This window comes from Lytechinus variegatus, chromosome 2, assembly GCF_018143015.1.
Source record: "Lytechinus variegatus isolate NC3 chromosome 2, Lvar_3.0, whole genome shotgun sequence".
Classification (NCBI taxonomy): Eukaryota; Metazoa; Echinodermata; class Echinoidea; order Temnopleuroida; family Toxopneustidae; genus Lytechinus; species Lytechinus variegatus.
This window is the reverse complement of record NC_054741.1, coordinates 39,370,847-39,393,994: the sequence shown is the minus strand read 5'-3', so window position 1 is coordinate 39,393,994 and position 23,148 is coordinate 39,370,847. Positions and strand designations below refer to the sequence as shown.

The 23,148-nt window shown below is 33.0% G+C and overlaps 1 protein-coding gene across 1 annotated transcript; it reads right to left on the bottom strand.

The window, feature by feature from the left end:
- Window positions 1–3,827: 3,827 nt before the first annotated feature.
- Window positions 3,828–22,764, bottom strand: LOC121408080 (tumor protein p53-inducible nuclear protein 2-like). The gene is made up of 4 exons (XM_041599413.1): window positions 22,642–22,764; window positions 13,302–13,457; window positions 10,547–10,741; window positions 3,828–9,223 (listed from the first exon to the last, which is right to left on the bottom strand). Exons 3-4 carry the CDS (start codon window positions 10,689–10,691, stop codon window positions 8,643–8,645), a joined length of 726 nt encoding a protein of 241 aa, XP_041455347.1. The 5' UTR covers window positions 10,692–10,741; window positions 13,302–13,457; window positions 22,642–22,764; the 3' UTR covers window positions 3,828–8,642.
- Between the last annotated feature and the right edge of the window lie 384 nt (window positions 22,765–23,148).

The window sequence follows — 23,148 nt, the reverse complement described above, 5'->3', positions numbered from 1 at the left end:
GCAGGGGTCGGTGGTTCAAACCTCGCTTGACTCTTTTTTTTTTTTTTTTTTTAACCCTTTTTAGGTGGTCTGTCATGAATATGACAGATCACCTATTGTATTCGTCAGAATTTTCTTTATTTTTATTGCCAAAGCTAGTAACCACTTTATCTCAATATCGGGCATATCAATTTTCTTGATTTTCATGTCATGTATGGCAATCATTATGGACATGCGAAACGAAACTTTTCAAGGTTATCAAATCATGATGACGTCATCTAGGCGCCATTTTGTAAAATTAAATGATTGATCATATCATCGCAACTAATCATCAAAAATCATCCATATTTGCATCATATCAAGTTCAGGTAACAAGTCATCAGGACATGTCAACAGAGGTCATGCAAAGGTCACGACGCGCACGTACGCGCGCGTCAAAATTTAAAAATTTTCCAAATCAACCGTGGTCAAGTTTGGGTACGTTTCAGGCCATTTTGAGCATGTCAAGAATTTGCGCGCGCACAGGTATGCGTGCGCGTTCTTGCTCCTACCATCGCTATGCCTCTTCGAGTTGTCATTTATTTTGTGTCTGTCCATTGTCCATGATCTTCTGATTAATTTGATACCTCATTAAGCCTCTTACGACCAATAATACCGGAATGCGCGTCCATTCAAATTTGCATTGCACGCGCGTGCAAACTTGCAAAATAAGTCATAAGTGGGAAAAAATATGCCTATATAAAATTCACTGTAGCTCTTCAGGGAGTCCGTTGACCCCCAATTTTTCCTCACTCATCGATATAGTCAATATATCATTTGGAAATTGCATAAATACCACAAAATTGCGTAAAAAATAAAAATAACACATTTTCGCAACATACGTCAACGTATTTATGCATATTTGACCGTATCTTCATTATTAGTGGTCAATTTTCTCTCAAATTTTGATATGATGTAGTCGAAAAAATTCTCTACAAATAACGTGTGAATAATTTTTACTTTTGACCACAGCATCAATGTGTTGTGACCTGTTTAAGTTTTTTCCAAATTTTTTGGGGCCTATTTTTGAGAATTTTCTTAAGAAAATATTTTATTAATCAATTTTACTGTCTTCCTATAAATTTCAAGCCTACTGGTTTTGCGGTTTTTCACGTAGGACATTTTTGTAATTTTTCCGGAACTTTTTAAGAGGTAATTTTAACATTGTAAAACATCATTTATGTATTTTCTTAGTAAACGCTACAATGCTGTTGTGTTGAAAAATTTCATTCCAGACATTTTGTGGAAATTTCCGGATTTTTGTTTTATTCGCTTTTCACTAAATATAACATATAACAAATTTTCATATACCTTCTGTAAAATTAAAAATTATGCAATTTACTTAAATACATATTTTCCCGAAATTTTGCGGGAAAATTGCCTGTATTTGAATCTTTCACCTGAATTTTTTCTAGTAAAATCATCAAGAAAGAATTTTCAATTAAAAGTTAAAGTCATACACAATTAATAAATGGATATTGAAAATTATTGACCGAAAATATAATGTGAAATGTAACATTCCCCCCCCAAAAAAAAATATATTCCTTTCATCTTATACATCACTGATGAGTTTTGAAGTGAATGCTTTGAAATTGTAGCACTGTGAAATTTCTCATGAAAAATAATTCAAATTTAGCAAAAGTTTTGAATAAAAATATTTAAGATATTTTAGTTTTCAAAAAGTATCATGAATTTTCACGCATTCTGTGAAACTGATACCCACTGACATTGTGAAATTTCTTGCTTGTAATCTTAAAAGAAAAGTTGCTTACTGAGTAAAGAATTTTTAAAAAGATTTTGCAAAAAAAACCATCAAACTGTCGATTAAAAATTAGCTGCTCTGAAAATGAAAGCTCCTTTCATAGCGCAATTTTGGAAAGCCAATTTCTGAGTTGTTTTTAATGCATTTTACGTGCTCCAAACTTCATTTCGTATTGCATTATCACCAACATATTTATAACCATCACATTTGTCATCACCACATTACAGAGTATTTAGCACCGGGATTTAGCAATGGTCAAAATTTACTCCCATGATGTCTATGATCAAGATTGTCTGATTTAGTTCATACATTAGCCGACACTTAATGAAATTTCATGACAGACCACCTAATTCGTCCTAATGACGAATTAAAATCTAGTTGTAAATAATTACTTTATAGTTTTTAAAGTCAGCACTGCTGTTTTATTGAAGGGCATAATGCAGGTGAGACTGCTAGAGGTGCTCTATTTATTTTTAAATGTTATTTTATAATTTCTATTTATTTATTCATTTATTTAGCTTTTCACATTATACATTCATCCATTGTTTGATTTATTTCAATTATGTTTTAATGCCTTGTTTTTATTTATTTATTCATTTGATATTTTTCATTATGTTCATTTTTACTTATTGATTTTTTTGTCTACCTAGCATTATTGTTTTATTCATCTTTATTTAATTATTACTTACCTTTCTTTAAATTATTTTTTTGGGGGAGGAGGGGGGGGTTCATATTTTTTACACCATGCATGTTACGTACCAAATAAACTGATGAACATCATGAAGATTGTACACTTGCCAAGAGTTTGTGAATTTGGAAAAGTTGCTCTAGTAACAATGTAATCAATCATTCTCACATTGAATCTTTGACTGGTTTTAAACACACCACACACTGTGCAATCAAACTATGACCTAACTTTTCAAATAAATTGCATTTTGCATCAGATATGAAACGTTCAAAGGGATAAAATCATCACATGAATTTCGGAGCAATTGCAGGAATTTTTTTTTATCTGCTTTTCTGCAAGTATTGCAGTTGGAGTAAAGTCTAAATTGAAATTGGCTTCAAATTGTTATGACGTCTCTACAATCTGGTGTTAGATTTGATTCCGATATTGAGCCTTGCAATAGCCTGGAATTTCAGTTGCAATAATTCATACCACTATTCAGAATTATGATTGCTTAGATTTTATAGGTTAGAAATATCCATATCAAAATGCTACTACAGTTTATTTTGGAAAACTCTGACCGCAATTGGATTGCATAATCTGCGCCATACAGGCTTTACCCAGATTTATGTCCATAAATATCCAGGATGCAGGCCTGAGTGCTTATTATGCAATCACAAATTTATCTCATTTAAAGGTCAAGTCCACCCAGAAAAATATTGATTTGAATCAATACAGAAAGATCAAACTAGCAAATCAAATGCTGAAAATTTCATCAAAATCGGATGTAAAATAAGAAAGTTATATGACATTTTAAAATTTTGATTATTTTTCACAACACACTGATATGGACAACTCAGTGACATGTAAATGAGAGAGTCGATGATGTCCTTCACTCACTGTTTCTTTTGGGTTTCATTGTTTGAATTATACAATTTTTTTTCAGATTTGACAATAAGGACCAACTTGACTGAAACATATAGTATTAAACAATGCCAATTCCACATGCTCAGGGAGGAGTTAATCGTTGTTTCACTTGTTAATGAGAAAATGAGAATATTTCATATAATGAAATACAAAAGAAATAGTGAGTGGATGACATCATCAGTTTCCTAATTTGCATACAGACCAGGATGTGCATGTAAATGTTTGGTGAAATTAAGCGAAACTTTAAAATGTCATAACTTTCTTATTTTACATCTGATTTTGATGAAATTTTCAGTGTTATGCTTGGTAGATTTTTCTCTTTTTATTCAAATAAAGTTTTTGTTGGGGTGGACTTGTCCTTTAAGTTTGCCACAAGAATGTGAAGCAGCAGGCCGATACAACTTACAAATGTATGGGTCATGACTACCTGAAATAAAAACCAGTTAAAATGCATTGAATATCCCTTCAAACTTTATTTCTTTCAGTCCAATAGCTAGAAAGTTATACCATGTACACAATATATTAAATCTGTTAACTAACTAAACTTTACATATATTAGCATATATCTACATAGATTCTAAAAAAAGAAATCACAATACACAAACCTAACATGCACGAAATACATTTTCAGAGTCAATTTTGTGGAAGAATGTTTCAGACTTGTTATTATGGCAAGTGATGAAGTACATATGAAAAATTGTCATTTCTAGACTTTTTATAGGCCTGTTTGAGTATGACAGATCAATGATGATTTGAAGAAAATGCAATTTAAAATATTTTACCTTGTTAAACCTCTATTTCTATGAGTAATATGTAAATTTCAACCATAAATCACAAACTAAACTGACCATCCGTTTATATGCATACTATGTCAAACATGTCAAAACATCCCTCAGAAAAAATAGTTCCACAAAGTTATTATTTTCTAGTCTAAACTGAACCATTCAACACACCATACTTATATTTATTTGTCATTTGTTATACCCTGCATATCTTACACAGATACAATAGCTCTTACTACATATGTAAAAGCAATTGTGGTAATACAGAAGTTTGCTCACATTAAATGATGGCGAGTGATGTCAAATGAATGAATTTTAAGAACATACACAGGTTTAAGAATTGATTGGGTGATTAAGTGAAATACATGTGAATTAATGATTACCAATGCAAGATAAATCTGATTAAAATCATAATGATTACAAATGCAAGAATAAACTGATTAAAATCATTTTTAACTGGTGTCATTCGTTTAATAATCTGAGGCAGGTTTATACAGCACATGTGATTTCCTAATTTAAATAAAAAAATCAACAATAATGCCAAAGAGGTTACTATTGCATTCACTTAATACAAATATCATTTACAGCACGTTTAATAATTTTAAGGTAATCTAAATATTTTCCTCTTCAAAGGCAGTTGAATTGTATGACGTGAAAATGCATAAGGATTCTTACATTATTAATATGCTAATATCTCAATCTATCATAATATCTGAAGTATATTTTTTTCCAGAAGCTGTACAATATCATGAGCGACACATTTGAAAATGTAGAAAGACCATGAAAGTCCTGATTTTGAATTAGCACCTTTGTCCAAGTGAGTTTCACATTACAAGGCATGTGTTCAGCTTGTTCCCGTGACTTGGGGAAATATGCATCTAGTCATCAAGATGTTTATATCTAATGAAACTTTGATACTGGTAATACTGAAATAAGTTTTATTCACATTCCATAAACTACAGATGAAAATAGACCATCTTTCACCAAAAATTATACCATCACTTGCAAAAGTTTAAGACCACCTAAAAAATTGTATGTATAGCACATGCAATATAATTGTAATAATGTACTGAAATAGTGTAATAAAAAGTGGCCTATATATTATTTTTGGTGTTGATTCTGTGTTTGGTTTGAATGGTATAAGGGAATTTAGTTTAAGGAATTCTTCAATAGCTTGACTAATACGAAAACTTAGACAAATGATGATATAAAAACTATGAAAATATATAACATACAAGTAAAAGTAGTAAAAATAAATGTTACCTAGTGCAAGCTCTGATTTTAAGTCATTTAGTTGATGAAAAAGCTAAAAAGAAACTTTTGGAGGATTGAATTGCTAATGTTTAATATTTATTCTAACAGCCCTCAGTACCTGCTACACTGAAATGTTGTTAGCGCTAACAGAACGTAAACAGTACTAGGCCCAATACCATCTTTCGGATTGTGATGTCAAACGTTCCAAGATATAAATAACATGTTGTTGTCACAGCAAGTGATGCCTAATATAAATTAGACATCATTTGCTGCTACCTTTACAGTTGTAACGGGGCATCTGTTGGCGCATTGTTAGTGCTAGATTTTCTGTGTGGCCGGTACAGGAGGGCAAGGCATTTTGTTCTAAAAAATAACCCAAGAACAAACATCAGTAAAAAAACAAAGGGGGAGGGGAATTTCAAGGGTAAGCGTATCAAAGGCCATTGCCTTGCATTAACACAAGCTCTGTGTTACACAATGGCCTTACCTCTTATCAACTGTAGGCAGTGATCTGAACCATGGTTTTAACCGTGGTCTTAATTTTCAGTTTCCTATGGACTGCCATATGTGACATTAAGTCACAAATCTCTTTAATTTGACAGGGATGTGGGCATTATTATTATTGATTACTGTCTAATATTGGTTCCAGTGCAGTAGTTTTCCATACCATCAAAGCACAATATATTGAAATTGAGAACATACAGCAAAAACAAAGTTTGACATTTTTGGCTTACTGGTACCCATTTAACTGTGGTTAGACAGACTTAGACTGCACAAATTTAAATTCCTGTTTAAATCAAGTCAGAATGTACGAACACATAGGTGAAAGAGAATGACTTCAGCCTACAAAATTTTCCAATGGATGTACTTAAAAAGCGTTTTATCAGGTGGCCCTTTCCATGAATGTTCTATTATTGAAGGTTTTTATGCAATAAAAATGTGTAACATTACACATTTTAAAATTTCTTGCCCCTAAGTAGTAGCTAACAGTAATGATTTAAAACTAAATTGCAGACTTTACAATTAGGCCTGTTGGGTACCATTGTGCTTATCATCTCATACATGTACCATTATAGGGTCATGTGTTTCACAAATTTCACCACTTTCTTTCACTTGAGGCCTGTTACATAAAACATAGGTTGTTTTTTTAATTCCCCAAATTATTCAAATTCCTCTATTATATCGATTGAGGTCATTATCCTGAGTTTCCTTCACACATATGCAACATGTCAAAGGTCCTACTGTTGTTTAGAGGAAAATTACTTAGTAGTTATCTATGCAAAGTCCAACAATGAAGGTATTATGCTCCTTGTTAAAAACATGTTTCAGTGCAATGTCATGCATAAAAAAGGCTTCATTTTCCAGCTCCTTGTTACAATCACTTCAACATTAGCACAACACACACATACAGCAGCTGATATATGTAATTGTCAATCTACATACACACAGAATACAGAAGTATAGTTATGTAACAACATACAACTTGAATAAATAGAGAAAAGGATATCCTTGCATTATGATGGTGCTGAAACATATGTATGCACCTTGTTTACATTATACAATGCATAGGATAATTATGTACTAAAACAAACGCTAACACCATTTTCAACTGCTATTACATTTCTTACCGATAATGCAAGAGAAAAAAACAGAAATCCAATAAACTATCAAGACAGTATTCATGACAGCTAAAGCAGGGGCAATATTATCCAAGTCCTTTGAAAGCACATAGAGATGTCATGATATGCGCTTTACAAGAAGTCAGTATTATTATTTGTTCAACAGTCTGACCATTAAAAGCAGTTCAAACCCAGTTATCATTATTTTTTGAGAGGTTAGGTTATAATTCTTTTCATTATTAATACACAACTCCTGCCATACAGACATTGTAACATGCCTGCATGAATAAATCTTTGTAGAAAGCTGTCCTTGCATTTTATTCTGCACAAGAAATAGGTTACCACGCCACACCAAACACAAATTTGTTGTCAAATTGATGAATTTTTATTTTTTTATTGATTCATTTGCATATCCCCATTTCCAAAAGTATTTTCCTCCTGGTAAAGTTAATGGGTATTCACAATAGCAGCAAAGTATGTAATAATCAAATAATATGAAATGTCATCAGTCAGTCATCCAGGTTTTCTCCTTGACCATGAAGGTGGCAAGATTCACCTTGCACCCACATGTGTACATTTCAATTTAATCACTTCTCTGTTCGAACAATATAAAGTACCTTCTATGTGAAAGTAATCAATTTTGAAGATCAATATCTTTGATGACCTATTTCTACCCTGATCCCAAAAGATTTTGGATGAAAAGGTATACAGAAAAAAAGAATATAATCCCACCTCACAAGAAAAATCTTACAATATGAAGAACTTCTGCTTCTCACCATCAAACTCCATATGGTCTATCACACTAAAGCAAATAAATATACACAAACAGAAAAACATCAATGAACAAGGAGGCAAAGCTATGAATTCCAACCAGCTATTCCAACTACATTAACAGACAATTTACAGTACACTACATGTATATCAAATATATTTCATATTTGGCTTTGAAAAAATAGTGTGACATTCTTGTAGCAGCTGTACAATATTTGGCTTTTATAACAATGCCTTAGAGAGATTGACACTTAATGAGTTATTAAAGAAAGACTTATGACTTCCCTGTTCATATTTTTAATACTGTGTATTACATAACGTGTATGGTAGGTAATACCAATCATTGTATTGCTTTGATTCTTACAATTGATGGCTTAAAGTGTGTATTGTAGGCTCTTCTTCCTGTATGGTTTTAAAATATATTGGCATTCATTCAGAAACAGTTAAAACCTGAAAAACCAAAGATATTAACACATATTCGCATACAAAATGATATAGCCGTTCACAATGCAGGAAGGTATATTCACAAAGGGTAGTCAAACTATACACAAATCACACTTGTGCCAAAGTAAACCCATTTTTATTTTCTTTTTAATGTATTTTTCTTTCTTTTTAATAATTATATTTTGTGATTTATTTGATTAGCTAATAATTACGTTATCATAAGAATGATATTTCTAATAACAAAATCACTTTCCATATACAAATAATACTTATATAATTTCATGAATATCTATACTTGTAAAATAAATAACACAAAAAATATTGTAGTGAATAAAGTGGTAACGGTGAATATTACTATCTAATATATATTAGTGCTCTGGAACCCATATAACTCCTCATTAACGTGGTTGCTTATAGATGGCACCGGAGTGTCGTCCACTTATGGAAGAATTATGCTTATAGTGCCTTCGGGACGAGGCACTTTGATGATGATACACCTTGTTGTGTCGTTCTATTTTGCCGGGACTGTTCTGACGTTGCTGGTGCCTCTTTGCTTCTCTTTGCTCCTCTAACCCAACTTGGTGGGACGACTGTTCGATTCCCACACGAGCTGCAATAGCTGCAGCTCTACGGGGTGGCTTGGCATTGCGCACCCGGAGGTTGTGGGTACGTTTCGCTACAGTCCTGTTTGGTTTTTGCCTAGGATGGTGCTGCCTTGGATGAGCCATGGGCCCTCCTCGTTGACTAGAATGATGATAAACAGACATACTTGGATGTTCTATTAGTAAATCTTCTAAGGGACTAGTGGCTAGTTGATGGGGAGAATGACCCCCAGCAGTAAAACATGGAGGTGGAGTAATAAACCAGCTTTCTTCCATTCGTTGATGTTTCTCTGGAACTGCTTTAGGTTGAGATTGGCAGCCATCTTTGGTTGGGGATCTCCTTGGAGATCTCCGAGGACTCGAGGCACCAGAATCATCTATGTAAAAGTAATATCAGGATGATTGTCATTGATCATCTCGGGTAATACATAAAATGCCTTCTTTAAAGTACACTTGTGTATTCAGTCCATTTAGTTTAATTGAATGAAGAGAGTAAATCAACAATAAGTGAAATTGAATTTAAATAAGAAAAAAATGATTTTGTTTCAATATTTTCCAGTTTCAAAAAAAAAAAAAATTGTTACATATCATAATAAGTGAGTCAATTACAGCATAAAATTCTTCCTCTTAAAGCATTGCACATGTAGGCCTTTAAATCTTGAATATTTATTTTGTCTCCATCCATTTTGCTTGAAGAATGCAGAACACGCATGGTTTGACTCCATAATGCATACCACTGATTCATGACACTATGTCGAATCTCAAATTTTCTCAATTTATTTTTTATATATTTACATGTATATGAAATTCAAATTTTGCTTAAAGGGATGCTGTGGCCTGAAGATATTTATATCTCAATAAATATCAAAATAAATAAAGTAAAATTCACAGAGCACAATGCTGAAAATTTGATCAAAATTGGATAACAAATAAAGTTATGGAATCTTAAATGGTTTTAGGCATGTCTTCATAAATATTCATTAGGTAGGATGATGATGTCATATCCCCCACTTGTTCTTTTGTGTTTTATTATATGAAATTAGGTTTCTTCAAAATGTTTCTACAAAGAACTAAAACGATTGGATTGACAACTGATCAAGTGCATTAGTTATTTCTTGCTGCAACTTATTTCATCAAAATGGGGACACATCATTTACACATTTATGAAAAAAAGTGATACAATTATGATTTTGTGTAATAATACACGTATAAGAAAAAGGAAGTGGGGACATGACATCAGCCCACCTAATGGATATTCATGAGACATGCCTAGATCTTTTCACCGGAATATTGCAAATCTTTAAAATTCATTAACTTCGTCATTTGTTATCTTATTTTGATAAAATTTTCAGCATTTTGCTCTGTCAATTTTACTCTATTTATTTTGATAAATATCTTAAGCCCGGAGTATCCCCTTAAACCTGCCCTTCCCCTTCCCCAAGTAATTCTAAGCTTTGTAATGTTATAATTCATTGGAAAATTACAGTACTACAAAAGTAAATAATAATTTGCTTGGCCAATACATTCAATCAGTCCTTCCCATATTTTTCCAGAGCCCTTTAAAAACAATACAAAAAACACTCCAGCTCCCTGGATCTGCAGCACAATAATAAAGAAGAGGAGAGAATGAAAGAAAAGTTAGAAAATATGGGAAACCTTTTATTTCCACTAGTTCCAATCAACAGATAAGATAAACTTACTGGTAACATCAACCAGCACCCAGTCATCATCCATCTCAACCTCCTTGATGGGATCAGCGGGCTGGGTATCATCCGTTGCCATGGCAGCATCACCAGCTTGATTACTGGAGCTACCAAACAGATACTCGCTAAGTCCACTAAACATCTTCACGAATTATTGAAGCGTTTCAGCTATTGAAATATCTCAAAATAGTACTGTGATGAAAAGAGATAGAAAAAATAGTTTATTATCATGTTCAATATTGATTATAAAATAAAAAAATAAACAGGATATTTTAGTAAGCCTACTGACCAAATCATTTTGATCTTGCATGTTCAGAAAGCAGATTTAATTTGCTCTTGCACAAATTACTAACTGTGACCACAATAAAATAACAATTTAATTCTTCAGGATTCATAATGTATACAGAATCTGACATCATTTAGCCAGTTTCATAAGTACTTATATTGCATTTGCAACACACAATTTAATTTTTAGCTCATCCGGCCCGAAGGGCAAGATGAGCTTATGCCGTGGCGTGGCGTCCGTCGTCTGTCCACAATTTCAAAATGCTACTACTTCGCCAATTCAAGTCCGATTTCAATTCTGTTTGCTTTATATGATAGCACTAGTTGGGGCATGCAAAACTTCTACACAGAATTTCGAAATTCATTAAATATGCTAATTTATGCGCATTTTTCAAAATTCACAAAAAATGCTACTTCTTCTTTATTTGTTGACCGATTTTGATTTTTTTGCTTCCATCTGGTAGAGCTTCATGAGGTTCACCAATCTTCTACACAGAATTTTGAAATTTTGACCAGAACAATTTTTATGCTAATTTATGCGAAATTTATGCATATTTTTAAAAATTCACATAAAATGCTTCTTCTTTATTTGTTGACCAATTTTGAATTTTTTGCTTCCATCTGGTAGAGCTTCATGAGGTTCACCAATCTTCTACACAGAATTTTGAAATTTTGACCAGAACAATTTTTATACTAATTTATGCGAAATTAATTTATGCATATTTTTAAAAATTCACATAAAATGCTTCTTCTTCTTTATTTGTTGACTGATTTTGAATTTTTTGCTTCCATCTGGTAGAGCTTCATGAGGTTCACCAATCTTCTACACAGAATTTTGAAATTTTGACCAGAACAATTTTTATGCTAATTTATGCGAAATTAATTTATGCATATTTTTAAAAATTCACATAAAATGCTTCTTCTTTATTTGTTGACCGATTTTGAATTTTTTTCTTCCATCTGGTAGAGCTTCATGAGGTTCACCAATCTTGTTCGCAGAATTTTGAAATTTTGACTAGAACAATTTTTATGCTAATTTATTCGAAATGAATTTATTCATATTTTTAAAATTTCACATGAAATGCTTTTTCTTCTTTAATTGTTGACAGATGTTTACTTTTTTTCTTCTTCCATCTTGTAGAACTTTATGAGGTTCACCAAACTTCGACACAGATTTTTGAAATTTTCAGTAGAAAATTATGTTAATTTTATGTGAAATTTATTCAGAAATCACAGAAAATGCCTCTTCTTCTTTATTTGTTGACAGATTTTGATATTTTTTCTTCCATCCGGTAGAACTTCATGAGGCCCACCAAACTTCTACACAGAATTTTGAAAATTTTCAGTAGAAAATTATTTATGCTAATGTATGCAAAATGCATTCATAAATCACAGAAAATTCCTCTTTTTCTCAATTTGTTGACAGATTTTGATTTTTTTTTCTTCCATCTGGTAGAGCTGCATGAGGTTCACCAAACTTGTACACAAAATTTTGAAATTTTGTCTGGAAAATTATTTATTCTAATTTATGCAAAATTTATTCATAAATCACACACAAAAAAAATCTTCATTTGTTGATCAATTTCAGTTTTGTTTGCTTTATATGATAGCTCGAGGTGGTGATACAACGTTTAAACAGAGAATTTTGAAACTCATTGAATCTGCTATTTATTCATATATTTTCAAAACTCACAAAAATTGCTTACTTATTTGTTGATTTATTTGGGTTATTTTTGTTCTATCTGAGAGCTACATTAGGTTCACCAAGGTTCTACACAGAGTTAAGAAACTTTGACTAGATAATAATTAATACTTAATTCATATGAAATTTATTCATACATCACAAAAAATGCTTCTATGTCATTTCTTCATCAATTTCAATTCTATATCCTCAATTTATGTCACCAATATAATTCACTACAGTGTCAACTGGGCTGAAATTAAAATTGTGTTGCGAGATGCCGGATGAGCTCCACATCATTGATGTGCTAGTTATTTTTTAATGTGTATATATATATATATATATATATATATATATTCAAAATTCACAATGGGAGCTTTATGAATTGGTATTATTGTTTAACTATAGGCCAATCTAAAAATGAATTTCAAGCGCAGTGAGCTGTCACGCAGTCTATGTAGTCTGTGTATACAGTCCCTGATTGACACTTTTAATCAGGAAGAAGTTTTGAATGAAGTCTAGCAAAAATTATTTGACAAAATGATTAAAAAGTATCACTTTAAAAGTAAAAGAAAAGAGATAAGGGGGGAGGGGGAGTATGAGAAAGAAATAGGATTCAAATTATATGTGTTAAAACATTGTAGCTTACATCAAGTTTGATTGATTTTTTCCAAAAATACAAGGAATTATAAGTAAAAGAAGAAACAGTTCCTGATAGGGTTAAAATTGTGGTCACTTTTTGATTTTGACATGCATGTACAAAAATAAGAATTTGAGTCTCCTTACCTTTAAGATTACACAGTCAAATGTTTTTCAGAAAATACACTGAGGTGATGACTATTCTTGTTCAGTAACAGAGTTGATATGGCAGCATGGAAATAGATTGATGAGCTTTCAAGATAATTACAGACACCTGGTGGTCATCTGTAATATTCTCAACTTCTGTGAATTTGAAGGTGGAAAATACACAAGTTAGAAAAGGTACTGCCTCTATACAAAATGTGAAAGCTTTAGTAGTTGCGCTTATATTCAAAGCAGTCACTCGGGTAAAGCCTGCTACATTACAAACATAATTCCAATAGTGTTGACTTATTGTGCAATGCCTTTTATACTGGCTGTGGAATAAATTAAAATATTAAAGCATTCTGATTTTTTAGCTTACCGGTACATGAAAACACATTTTTTGGGTATCATGGAAATAAGGCTTTTGTAAATAATCTGGTCAGTGAAAATAAAAATCAAAATTTACCCAGTGAGCCCTGTATCTAAGATAAATTAGGCTGGGGTACATGTATATGAAAAATGTGAACTATTGAATCATATCAGGGGCCTGTTGCATAAAACTTTTTACCTGAGAAAACTCTGGTAAAAACTGAAAACTAAGGTTAGTCTGATTTCTGCCATTGACTTTAACACAGGGCAAAAGCTCTGGTAAAAACAACCTGATTTTTCTCAGGTAAAAAAGTTTTATGCAACGGGCCCCAGGGGTACACCACCACTCTGCATGAAACCAAGTTTATTTTAATGTTAAGAGTAAATCAGTCTTTCTTTTTTTAAATCATCAAATAAAATGACAAAGATATCGCATCAAAGTTTGCAAAACAATGAGCAATGTTAGTAATGGGATGTGCCTGAGGCCGACATGCAGAATCATTATTCAAATCACTTATATTTATTCATCCTTTTTCCAATGTTATTCTGCAGAAGCTTTTTTTAAATAGTGTAGCTCCTTCTTTTTCTGTTCTATGTTTGTGATTTGAAACATGTTTACATTTACTTATGACTACAAAATGCACCCGTGATTCTGAAGGAAATTACTTTAAATGTATTTCAAATCATGATTCTGTGGTAAAGTGGCGCAGACCATTTTAGATTAATACATCCTGATACCGGCTGCATGAACTGTACTTCAGAAGCCTATTCTATTCTGTTTGTTATTGCTGTAAAATGTCACAATTACATAAGGCAGATTCCAGGTCAGCTGCCATTAATAGGTCACAGGACTGACGGGAGGTACCCAATCAAATGTCACATGATCAAGGTCCTTGAAACAGTAAACAGATATGGTAGTAAGCCTACTGAGTTCTGGATATATGGCAGATTTACTCATTTGATTAGGAGGGGGAAGGGTCCAGGTCTGTCTGACAAAAGGATCAAAATTTCCTGAATACAGGAGCCCATAAAGGGACCCAGAACAATAAAAGTCAAACATTAAGCTGGAATTGGTCACATTTTAATCAAAATAAATCAGACAACCCCCCCATCACAATTCTAAGGGCAGGGGCTTCCCTTCTCTTTCCCCATTACTACTATTAATAATGTCATTTATTTGATACCTAGTTAATACCCTCTTCAACTCAAAATAACGAGAAATGTTTTCATTTTTCAAAGAGAAAATGCAAACTCTATTTTCATTGCTGAGCTTTATAATATATATGTCCAAAAGCGGATCTAGAGGGGGGGTTCGGGGGTTGCAACCCCCCCCGAAAAAAAAATCTGGGGACCATTTTTTAAAATCTTTTTTTTTTTTAAATTTGTAATTTTATTTCATTCTATTTCTATGTATTTATTTCATTTATTAGATGCAAGAAAACGCCATTTTCACACACAGATTTTCAAAAATTTCCCTCCTGTGGGAGGGGGGACACCCCCCTCCCACACCCTCCCCCTCGCTCGCTTGGACTCGGTTGCTACGCTCCCTCGCACACCACCCCAAGCCCCCCTTCATAAAAAGCTGGATCCGCCCCTGATGTCAAAGAATCAATTATCATTATTTTTATTATGATCTCAATCATTGCTATTGTGTAGCTTTCATTATTTATTACAATGATTTCGTCTTTTATTATTATTATTGTTTATTAACATATGCATTTATCTCGTATAAACATTTATTACTTTTGTAACAATACCTTTGTTTTAAATCCTAACTTACCCTGCCCCCTCCCCCACACGACTTGGAATATTCCTTTATGATCAAATCGACTGCACACAACCTGTATGATGTCAGCTCGAATTCTAAAAAAATAATGTTGACAGACAATATTTTATTCACCTGCATTTTTGTCAATTTTTATGACTTTCCTGCTTTGATATAAATCAATGTCAATAATTTAGATCTTAATAAAAATGATGATAAATTAATTCTTTGACACAAGATATAAATCTATATGTGAACAAAATAAATGAAGGCCAATGTATTGCAAGATAAAAAACAGTGTAATCTTATGAATCAAAATCTGAGAGCATTTGTTTTAAAATCTGAAGACCGTGTTTGGGCCTCCTGAGTCTACACATTACATAATATATGACATTCATATATCCTGATGATTTAATTGGCGCAATGTTCATGAGACACTTTGGAAAACCTATCATATACTTGTAGTTGACACAAATAAATCTCCCTTTCTCCTCAAGTCCACCACAGAAAAATGTTGATTTGAATCAATAGAGAAAAATCAAACGAGTATAACGCTGAAAATGTTACAAACATCGGATATAAAATAAGAAAGTTATGACATTTTAAAAAGAAATAGTGGATGACGGCAGGCCTCATTTGCATACTGACCAAAATACCTGTTTTGTGAAAATAAGCAAACCTTCATAAAAATATCATAACTTTCTTATTTAACATTCAATTTTAATGAAATTTTCAGTGTTGTGCTTGTTGAAATTTTTCTCTTTTCATTTTTTTTTGGAGGGGGGTGTGGACTTGTCTTTTAAAAAAGTAAAACAGATTCTTCCTTTCATAAGTGGACAGTCCGAAAGTGGTAAACAGGTAATGGTCTTGCAAAAGACATTGATTAGAATGACATCATTCAGATCGATTTCATGAATATTTTGCCTATATTTAGAAATGCCACATCCTACTTGTAGTTTATGCCCTTGACTTTGTACAGAAAGTGATACATTTAGCTTAGTCTATATTGCAGTCTCAGTGATATCAAACATATGCAGTACATGTCAGCTACGGTACATGTAGTGTAAAGGCTGAGGAAGACAAAAGCTTTGACATCTCAACAAAGAATTAAAACACACACACAAAAAAGACTTTCAGATCTGCAGTAGTAAAAGTCCCTGGAAGTATAATTGGGAGATTTCCTTCCAATTAAAAACACACCTGAAAGACAAAGGGTGTACTGATTTCATATTTTCTATTGCTATGATTGATTCTATGAATCTAGCAAACTGAAAACATGTTCTAATTTAATTATCAAGTTCTGATTTAATCATTAATTTCTAATTTGTCTATAGGCCTACTATTAGAAATAAAACCATATAAGTTAAAAAAAAAAGGTTCACATACCAGAACATTAGTTTTCGGTTACTGCAGTCTCTGAAATTATAGTTTGAGACTACAATACACATGTAAGTGATAATTAATCTTGTAGAAACTAAATTAAGTCATCTAATCCAGGAAGATTACATTAAACCAGAGGATTAGTCACTTTCGCTTGAATCACACATGTTCGCTTTTACAGTGGCAAAAATATTATAGATTATAATAATAATAATTAGACTTATATTGCGCCAAATCCACTCTGTAGAGTGCTCAAGGCGCTTTTTAGGAAATTATAAAAGAAATTAAGATGAATTGAAGAGAAATGAGGTAATGTTTGAAAGTTTCAGAGGTCAAGCACTGTTTGATGTTTTCAGGGAGGCTATTCCATAACTTAGAGGATGAGTAAACAAATGATCTTTCACCCCAGGTTTTGGAAACTTTGGGGGTAACAAGAGAATTGGAAAAGGAGGAACGTAAGGATTATAAAATCATATGATTTAATGACTGGATTTAAGAACAACCCTTGGCTTGTCAAATTGGTGGCTTTGTTGGCAGCTTAGTATTTCAAAGACTGTTATACATTGAAAAGTTTACAGATCTGTATTTGAAAAGGTATCATCAGGGGGGGGGGGTGGGGGTAATCATCAAAATGTACGATACACATGTGCCATGGTCGAGACCCCATTTTCAATCTAAATTTCTGTTCCACAGCATCACCAATTAAGCAAGTCAAAGAAATTCCTATTTTTCCCATTCCAAAGACCCTCATTTTTTTTCTCAGTGACTTGCAGCAGTGGCAAATTGCCATTGACTGCATATTCTGTTTGGAGAGGGGCGGGGGAATCCCTTAAAGGTCAAGTTCACGCCGAAAAATGTTGACTTGAATCAATAGAGAAAATGAAAAAAGCATAATACTGAAAATTTCATAAAAATCAGATGTAAAATAAGAAAGTTATGACATTTTTACGTTTCAGTTATCATCAAAATGTATGATACGACCCCATTTTCAATCTAAATTTCTGTTCGACAGCATCTTCAATTAAGCAAGTCAAAGAAATGCCTATTTTTCCCATTCCAAAGACCCTCAATTTTGTTTATATTTTCTCATTCCAGTGCCCACTTGCAACACAGTGGCAAATTGCCATTGACTGCATATTCAATGGACAGACAAAGCTCTGCATAGTGATTCGGGGGCCGTTGATTGATTCATCGTGCAGAAACATAATGACCAATTTCATGCATATTCATGACAATGACAACACACAAATTTTGTGCTGTTCCAGATCATCATATTTTAAAGGACAAGTCCACCCCAACAAAAAGCTGATTTGAATAGAAAGAGAAAAATCAAACAAGCATAACACTGAAAATTTCATCAAAATCGGATGTAAAATAAGAAAGCTATAACATTTTAAAATTTTGCCTAATTCCTCAAAACAGTATTATGCACATCCTGTTTGGTATGCAAATGAGAGGACCGACGCGATGACATCACCCACTCACTATTTCTTTTTTATTTCATTGTAGGAAATATGAAATATTTTGATTTTCTTGTCATGGTCATGTGAAACATAGTTTTATTTCTCCCTGAACACGTGGAATTCCATTACTTAAACATTTTGTGGTTAAAGCAAGGGGATCCTAATTGTCAAATTGTAAAAATTCATTTTTTTTTCATTCAAGCAATAAAAAACAAAAGAAATAGTGACATCATCAACTCTCTCATTTGCATATCACTGAGTTGGGCAGAACTGTTTTGTGAAAAATAAGCGATATACTTTAAAATGTCATAACTTCCTTATTTTACATCCAATTTTGATGGAGTTTTCAGCGATATTTTATGTTTGATTTTCTCAATTTATCTAAATAAACTTTTTTCTGGGGTGGACTGACCTTTAACAATCGTTGATCCTAGAACAGTTTCGGAGGTATATTTCCAATTCGTTAATGCCAGTTTGTCCAATTGCCAACTCGTTTTTTATCAGTTGGTCCACTCACTACATGGTCTACTTTCATTTAGTCTAATGCCATTCTATCTAATTGAAATTGAAATTGAAAAGGTTTTATTCAAAATCATTGCACGTTGCAGCCAAAAGGCTGAATTGTGTACAATTTACAGGTATATACATGTATAAATAGATGATTTAAAAACATCAAAACTTGAAATGATTAAGAGAATATAATGCAACTTAACAAAAGAACAAATAGAAGACTGAAAGGTGGTGGTGGTGGAAGAATGCTCATTGACAAACATCGCCACTCAAATTAAAAAAATAAAAACATAGACTTAAGAAAGTAACGAAAGATCTAAAGACAGGAGGGTGTCTGGGGACGAGCGAGTAGTCAAGTTCAATGCACAGCTCCAGCCAGGAATCCCTCAACAACACCATTCAACCTGGGCAATGGAATTGGTTATTCAAATCCATCGCTCAGGCGGAACTTAGGGTCAGCAACCCCACTGGAGCTATGCATAATAGGGCTGACAAACAATCTCTAAACCAGTTGGTCCAATAGCCATTTAGTCCATAATTGGACCAAGTGTTAAATTGTGCAAAATGAATGAAAATGAAATGGATAATAGATCAACTGCATGGTTATGAGACGAAATGGTCATAGACGAAATGGTGATCAGACAAAGTGATGATTGGACCAAATGATTCGACGAAATGTTGATGGATGCTATGGAATGGCATTAGACTAAATGAAATGGCACGTACATGTAAATATCATAATTCTAATACCCCCCCCCCCCCATAAAAAGTATAGAAGATGGTGAATATACAGGCACATTTGCATATGCCATAACTTTGGACGGTAACATCAATAGATGTTATAACTTTATGAATATGTAAAAAAAATTATATTTATCATAATTTATGGAGGTATAAAAAGAGAGGATCATTTATATCACCTGAGTATTATAAAGCAAATGGCATTTCCAAGATGTCTATAATATATAGTGCAAAATAAAATGTCTATCCAAAATCAAAAGAAACTGGGAAATATTGCAAAACCCGTGTCTTATAGACCAATTTCATCAACTGTTAATCCACATGACCATCATTCCAATTTATTGTTGTTGTTCACAAAGTATAGATCGATACATTAATCGTCTCATTCCGCTTTTACCAACAAAAGAAGGACAGCTGACATCACGAAACTCGAACTACCCTGTTTTTTAATGGAACCGGCCAAATGCAAATTACAATAGTTGTGATTCCAGACCACTGCACACTGAACCAAACACAACAGAGCTCCAAACACTATACACACACACGGAAGGCCTATGTTGGGAGGGCGGAAGGTCACCTTGTGTATGGCTTCTGCGTGAAAAGCAGGCAGGGCCAGGGAAGCTCGTCCTTTTCAAAAGAGAGCTATTTATAATATTCAATGAAGCCAAGAGTCTGTTCAGTGTTATCACGCATTGCATCATGTGCCTGACATGCCCAGGATCCGGAGAGAGTTAGTCTCTCTCATGGAGACCGCATGAACCAGTTTCTCCAGTCATGTTTGGACATGCTCATAAATAAACTTTTCAGTTTTGTGTTCTTGTGAGTATGCTTTTAAAATAGTTGTACTTAACTACTGCAGAGGTGATTTATGATCCCATTCTGATACAAATGTATTAAAATCATTTTGGCATGACATTTATTTATAATACAAGCTGAATTCGTACACTACGGAATACAGCCTGAACTCGTACACTACGGAATACAGGCTGAATTTGTACACTACGGTTTGGCTTAACGTCAGTCAGCTGGACTGTTGTTTTGATCGAATGGAAAACACAGGATCACCCGGCGTATTTCTACATTACATGTAATACAGTCTCCGTGTATATCTTCGGACACACCCACCTTCCTCACTTGCAGCTCAGCTCGGGTTGAAAGGGGAAATTACCATTTAAAACATTTTTTTATGATTAAACCCTTATCAATATCATATGCATTAGGGCTAAAATCATTATGAAAAATAAAAAGTTAATGTATTCATGAACTAAGTAAATTGAGTGGTTAAATGAGCAAGTTATGTCTAGTGTCAAAGAAAATTAAGAACATCTGATCAAAAAGGGATTTTTTTTTAAATGTCATCATTACTTTGCAAGTATATGGGTGTAGTTCATAAAACTTAGACACAGGAGTAAACAAGTATCACTGAACATCCTGCCTGAGTTTCAGGTAATATGACCAAGGTCAATGGCCATTTAGGGTCAATGAACTTTGACCATTTTGGGGGTATTTTTTGAAATGCCATAACTTTGAAAGTTTATGGATCTTGTATTCTAGTTCATGAAACTTGGACAAATAAGGGCCTGTTGCTAAAGAAAAACTGGCAATTTAGCGCCAGTTTATCAATGTGCTATTGTCAATGTCATAATTTTCTTTGCCTGTGTTTTGGTTTACTTGCCAGAGGTTTTTATATGGCAAAAGTTTTTGCAACAGTCCCAAGGGTAATCAAGTATCATTGGTCATCTTTTATGCACATGAGCAAGGTCAAAGGTCATCTATTTCAGGGTAAATTAATCTAGTATTTTAATATCATGAATGTTGTTTTTCATATGAACAGTATTTTAATTATCCATCTTAATTGCTTTCAAAGTTATCACTGCTGGTATATTAAATCATGTAATGCAGGCAAGGCTGCCACATGCATTCCACTTGTAAGTAAAGTGTGATTATTCAGAGTTTATAAGCAGTGCACTTGCTCTTCTAATCATTTTCAAAATCTATACTTGCTGAAAATATTATTCATCTATAATTTAATAGAATGATGATGATGATGAACAACATTTGTATAGCTATTTATTAAAAGGCACCAGGCTCCCAACTATGTAACACATTATGATTATTAACACAGTTGCTGGAAACGATGGTATATTATTTCAGATCATAAAGATGATTATGAAGAAAGATTTAAAAATGACATTTGAAAAAAAAAGATATCAAACCACTCCTTCACACACAGGTTCAACTGATCAGATCAGTATTCAAATATTTCGAATATAGCTACTGAACTCAACTATTTCCTCATTATTTCCCATGTCCAGGGTTACATGCCCCTTTATGCTATTTAAAAGATTCTTGTTATTAGATATAAAATGAACTATAAATACCCACATTGCATTAAATATTTACTTCAAGACAAATATAATTGTCATAGTCATACAGAGGAAATATGGTTTCCCGACGGACCCTTGCAAAATGGATTAACATACTTTTTAATGATTATTATTTATTTTATATTGGATTGAACATATCATATATTCACTGGCTGGGCAGATGATTTACTATTTTTTTGCTCAGCTCATCTATATAAATAATTGTACTGTTTCATAAAGAAAAAAAATCAGACATTGCCTCCACGGTATATAGAAAGACCTGTATATATATATATATATATATATATATATATATATATATATATATATATACATATATATATATATATATATCCAACTAAATAGAGAGAGGGTCCAGGGGAGATATATGTACATCTTTCCGAGATATTAAATGCATAAATAATGCCATTAACTGTTATCCTATGCTGATGGAATCATTTTGAGAAAAAAATGAAAATAACCATTCCGCCCAGTGCAGATAGCTTTGCCTTTGACTGAGCTTTGCCACTGACCTCGAATCGTTCGACTCGATCTCGGCCGCATCATCAACATACAGATATGTACACGATACATCGACGTCACAGTACTACACACAATCTCTGTTCCGTGTTCGCATACATAATATAATAATAACTTGTCTCATCTGTCCATCACACAACGTACGAAATCGTTTCAGAATTACTATACTAAATTAAGAGATATAAAATAATGTTTTGTAAGTGTCTTACTGTTGAACGTTGTCTTTGTTGCCTGAAAATGTTCTTTCTTGTTATCCGTATCGTCAGTCACTTTTTGACCGTTGCGTTGTTCTCTCTTCTCCCGGCAAAATGATTACCGTTTGTTGACAAATGTCACTCGGCCGCGCAGAAGCCAGCTGATTCAATGACGTCATAATACGACTGGCAGGTTTATAAACAGAACGTCCTATTATTGTATAGGGGCGATCGTATCTTTTCACAAGCTTTCAATTTCGACAAAGTTGGAAATCATCTCCAATTTAAATCATATCTAGCAATTCAATATTTTATTGATTTTAATACATGTTTTCTACTTATTCAATTACTTATTCATGTCACCATGCTGTTAATTACCGTTTTTGGCTCGAAACCGAAACATGTGTCATATCCATGCTCATGAATAATTCATTAATTACACTAACGGCAGATGATGTTCGGGCCATAAATCGCCGTATTTGTCAGATCTAAGTTATTCTAATATTTCTTACGATTTGCAAA

What these genes read in the sequence shown, in the direction of transcription:
- LOC121408080 (XM_041599413.1), bottom strand. Translation starts at nt 10,691, where the DNA reads ATGTTTAGTGGACTTAGCGAGTATCTGTTTGGTAGCTCCAGTAATCAA. An exon ending in GGTGCTGGTTGATGTTACCA is followed by an intron (nt 9,224 to 10,546) that starts GTAAGTTTATCT and finishes ACTTTTACATAG; the next exon opens with ATGATTCTGGTGCCTCGAGT.